The sequence below is a fragment of the Poeciliopsis prolifica genome, unplaced genomic scaffold (assembly GCF_027474105.1).
Source record: "Poeciliopsis prolifica strain line A6 unplaced genomic scaffold, Auburn_PproV2 SCAFFOLD030, whole genome shotgun sequence".
NCBI lineage: Eukaryota > Metazoa > Chordata > Actinopteri > Cyprinodontiformes > Poeciliidae > Poeciliopsis > Poeciliopsis prolifica.
The window spans coordinates 2,769,580-2,774,218 of NW_026562405.1; the positions used below are offsets into that span (position 1 = coordinate 2,769,580).

At 34.9% G+C, this 4,639-nt stretch overlaps 1 protein-coding gene across 1 annotated transcript; it reads left to right on the forward strand.

Annotated features, from left to right (window-relative positions):
• The first annotated feature begins 797 nt into the window (after positions 1-797).
• rps10 (ribosomal protein S10) lies at positions 798-3,865 on the forward strand. The gene is made up of 6 exons (XM_055050247.1): positions 798-883; positions 1,235-1,384; positions 2,180-2,354; positions 3,186-3,263; positions 3,628-3,683; positions 3,786-3,865. Exons 2-6 carry the CDS (start codon positions 1,235-1,237, stop codon positions 3,825-3,827), a joined length of 501 nt encoding a protein of 166 aa, XP_054906222.1. The 5' UTR covers positions 798-883; the 3' UTR covers positions 3,828-3,865.
• Positions 3,866-4,639: the final 774 nt, after the last annotated feature.

Below are 4,639 nucleotides of genomic sequence, written 5' to 3' on the forward strand. Positions count from 1 at the left end.
AAGAGAGTTGGAATAAATGATCAGCAACCAAATCCGGGAAGCTCTTTCAAAATAAAGGTTCCACAGGCGTACCATGCATATATTTAGAGCAGATCTTTAATCATTTGTTCAACAACATTTCCATGTATCACAATTTAGACAATTATAACTGACACAAATATGTGATCAAACATATATATGTTATACCACAAAGTAACAACTATATAGAAAGTACAAGTGAACTTATCACCTGAAATTTAGATTATTGTTGTCTTATATTAAAATGTCTTTGATGATCTGAAACGTGACACAAAATGTTACACTGCGTATGAGTGATTGTTTTTATGCATGCATAGTATATCAAACTAAACAGTAACGTTTTTTTATCTTGTAAAGATCTGTTTTAGAAAAATACTGTGCATTATTTTCTCTTTTGTCTATTGAGAAAAATGAGAAACAATACTAAACGTAGTTCAAATTTAGCATTTTATTGCTTACTTCAGTTGTAAAACAATGACACTTACAAATAGCCCGACATGCTATTGTTCATTTCATTTAGCAATAAGAAACAATTAGCATCTTAAACTAAGAATAATGCTAATTAAATTGTTAAAAAAATATATATATATATATATATATATATATATATATATATATATATATATATATATATATATATATATATATATATATATATATATATATATATTAAAAGAGAAAATGTTCATATTTATGGGCATCTATAATTGTATAGTACCATAGCACAGACTTTCATAATCTCTTGGTGGTACACCACCACACCAGCAGGGGGAAGCATACTCGAGCAGGTTCGCGCTGGGAGCATATACCTTCCTGATCAAGGAAAGTCGTTCCTTCCGGCTCCGGTCCCTTCTCTAGTGGAAAGGTAAAGCTAGACATGGTGTCGAAATCTAAATAAATCTTTAACATCACAGGTTCTAGAGAAAAAATACTCTTTGGGTTTGTTTTCTGTTGATGTTGTTATAAAAATGGCTGACATATTTAAGTCCTAAACACCCAATAATTGTAGATATTTGGTATTGGAGTGAGGAAGTATTCCCGGCTTTGGTTATCACGGCCGGCTGCCATTTTTGCCCTGATACGCGGGCGTCTGTTTTAAACTGTAAATTGTGTGGAAAATGTCCTGCTATTCATGTAACTATCTGAAGCAAACAATAGCTCATTGTGTTTTTTAAAACATGAGGAAAGTAAAACCTGCCCTTCTCACTTTGTGCAGATGCTTATGCCCAAGAAGAACCGCATTGCTATCTACGAGCTCCTCTTTAAAGAGGGAGTCATGGTGGCCAAGAAAGACGTCCACCTGGCCAAGCATCCCGAACTTGCGGACAAGAATGTCCCTAATCTTCATGTTATGAAGGCGATGCAGGTGAGACAGCTGAGCACAAGTTTTAACACTTCTCCGGAATACCTGGGTACTGTTAGTGATCCATCTTTAGCTACCTCAGATCTCAAGGATGTTACTTTAAAATCAGTAATACGTTTATATACCAGAAGAATACCTGTTTTTGTAGAAATTGACATCTTTTCTCATGGAAACTGGCTTTTCCTGTGTAGTTCAGTGGTTCCAAAAATCTGGATTAAGAGCTAGCAGCAAGTACATGTGTTAGCTTATGAAATAATATCTGGAAACTGTCAGAACAGTGTCTTTTTGTTATAATTATTACAGCATATGAGGAAAAAGCTTCCATGCAATGTTTGAGTATAACTGTAAACAAAAAACACAGCTATTTTACAGAATGCAAAATTTGTCAGCTGATATGACTTAAAAAATGTTTACATGTAGTTTGTATGAAGAATGTTTACATGTAGTTTGTATGAAAATGAGTTTCAGCAATTAAAAAAACCTGTGGTGATGCAATGGAGTCAAGATTTGAAAGATCTGTAGAAGAGAAATAAAATCAATGTGCTAAAAGTATTGTAAATGTTCACAGTATTCTACATTATCCAGAATGAGACTACAATCAAGAAATTTGTAAGGCTGCTAGGTTCATACTAATTGGTCAGAGAAGATCATTCTGGTCAGGAAGAGTTTAGTAATTAGCAGCTTTGGTGACAGTGAATCCTGAGATCAGATGTAAAACTTCTTATTTGGATAAAAGGCTATATTTAATATTGCGTCAAGTAGATTTGAATTGAATTTTTTCACTTGTTTTTTTCTCAGTCGCTGAAATCCTGTGGGTATGTCAAGGAGCAATTTGCCTGGCGCCATTTTTACTGGTATCTCACCAATGAGGGAATCCAGTACCTGAGAGACTTCCTCCACCTTCCCCCTGAGATCGTCCCCGCCACCCTGCGCCGCCAGACCCGCCCTGAGACCGCCAGGCCCAGGCCAAAGGGTGAGATATTAAAGCCACTGCTAAGTGCAGGATGGGGAACTGATAATAGAACTGTCACATGTTTTGGTGTTATAAAAAAAATCTTACACAAATTAATTCACCACTCATAATTAAATTTGAAACCACTAGACTCAAGAAAGACTTGAGTGACGTCAGAGTTATTTTGTTTGGCTGTAATGACCTTACTTTAAATTGTGTTGGTGGCGCTTACCTATAGAAATGTAATGTGATTCATGCTTATAAAAATGTACACTGGAGTGTCTTAAGCTACATGCACCTCTATGTAGTGTTCATGCAGGTGCTAAAAAGTTTTAATAAGGAATCAGATGTAAAGCTTCTTTTAATGTTGTGTGTCAAAGTTCAAATACTTAGATTTTGAGGTAATTTGGTGTAATTGGAAGCATTTAACTCTTTTTATAATTATGTTGGAAACAGAAAACTGCCATAGTTTAACAAACAATTACAGAGCAGGGTCTTATGTAGAAAGTAACTTTAGGCATCTACATCGTAAATCCTGTTTGCTAATATTTGATCAATTTTAAATCCAAATTTTGAGGAAATGGAAATACTTTTTTTTCCTCAACAACCATTTCCAACTCTGAACAACTGAGTTCATTATGACTTCACACAGAAGTCATAATGTGATCTCTTTACTTTTTTTTTTTTTTTTAGCTATTACATCTGAGTAACATATTTAAAAATCTTCACAAGTTAACTGTAAATACCAAAGACCAAATTGTGTCCATGCTGACCTATTAGTTATTGGATCCAAATCTTATAGTAGATTTGGATGTAAATATTCTTCTTCTGTGTGTTTTTTTCTTTGTGTAGGTATGGAGGGAGAGAGACCCGCCCGCCTCAACCGTGGCGAGGCTGACAGAGACGCATACAGGCGATCTGCTGCACCCCGTATGTATACCACTGGTTAAACATTTTTGGGTTTTTTGCTGTCTATGATCTTTGGTGTTAAATTTAGTTGAGATATTTCCAATTCAATCATTATCTCTAAAAAAATACAGCACTCAGACTTTGTTTTAAAATTAAAAAATCCAACTTAAATGTTTCAGCTCACTTTCAGTAACTGGAAAGTGAGCTGTAATGGCTTGATTTCTGTTATTTATTCAATAGAAGTAATTTTCTCTAAGATTAAGAAATAGTGTTGCAAGGCACTTTTTTCCAGTTTGTCAAATATGTGAAAAAGTAACAAAGGGACCTGTGGAATGATGGCAAGGTTTTGAATATATAGATTTAATTTTGACCTTTTTCTCCTCAGCTGGTGCTGACAAGAAGGCGGAGGCTGGCGCTGGAGCTGCTACAGAGTTCCAGTTTGTAAGTGCTTTCAGGTTTTGTTCAGGAATTTTAAGTCTCAGCTGAAACATTGTGGCTTCAGTAAAATTGATTGTTTCGATTGACTGAACTTCTCTGTTACAGAGAGGTGGCTTTGGACGCGGCAGAGGACAGCAGCCTCAGTAAATTTCACTGTTTATTACAAATAAAGAATCAAAATCCAAGTTTTGTCTGTTTTCACTCGTACATTATGACCAAGTAAAACTAATTTGTTGACCTAATGTCTGGTGACATCACTCAAGCATAATATTTAAATCAACTGCTTAGTTGCAACAGATTTCCCTTGATTCACTTACATATGCATCCTAAGCCTCCAGATTGAATGGCACAAATAAGTTTTCTGAAAGAATAACGGGCTCCAGTTAAAAAGTCCAGCTGTACCTCAAAATGATCACTTATCCAGAACACAGAAGGCCCAAAGGAGCCAATTTGTTAAATTTATTATTCACTAAAAGTGCTTTTGAAGCCAATATTTTTGCCAGCACTACTCTGCCTTTTAAACTGTCAAAGTCCAGAAGAGTTTAACTTGAAATTAGATGGATACTTGTATACGAGTTGAAGGCTTTAGAAATGTTTATATTTTAGTTGTGGTCAATGATGTGCTTGTTAGACAAATACGCAGAATGGTTCAGTAGGATTGGAAAGTTTTTCACCTCAAACCTGTTTTGCTTTTTTTCCTGTTACAAGATTCCCATTTTTAACAGTTTTACATCTACTTTAAAAGTAGTTTTTAATCTTTCAATATGGGCTCTACAGTATGTTTAAACTGAAGTAGAAATCTTTCTTGAGACAAACACACTTCACAGAAATTGAAATACTGGTGTTTATTTGTTGGCACATTTATATTACAATCTTCAGTCTTGCTCTCGTTTTATTACACAGTCCCAAATGACAAAATAGGAAAACAATATTCTAGTGACATGAGATGTTTACAAGTA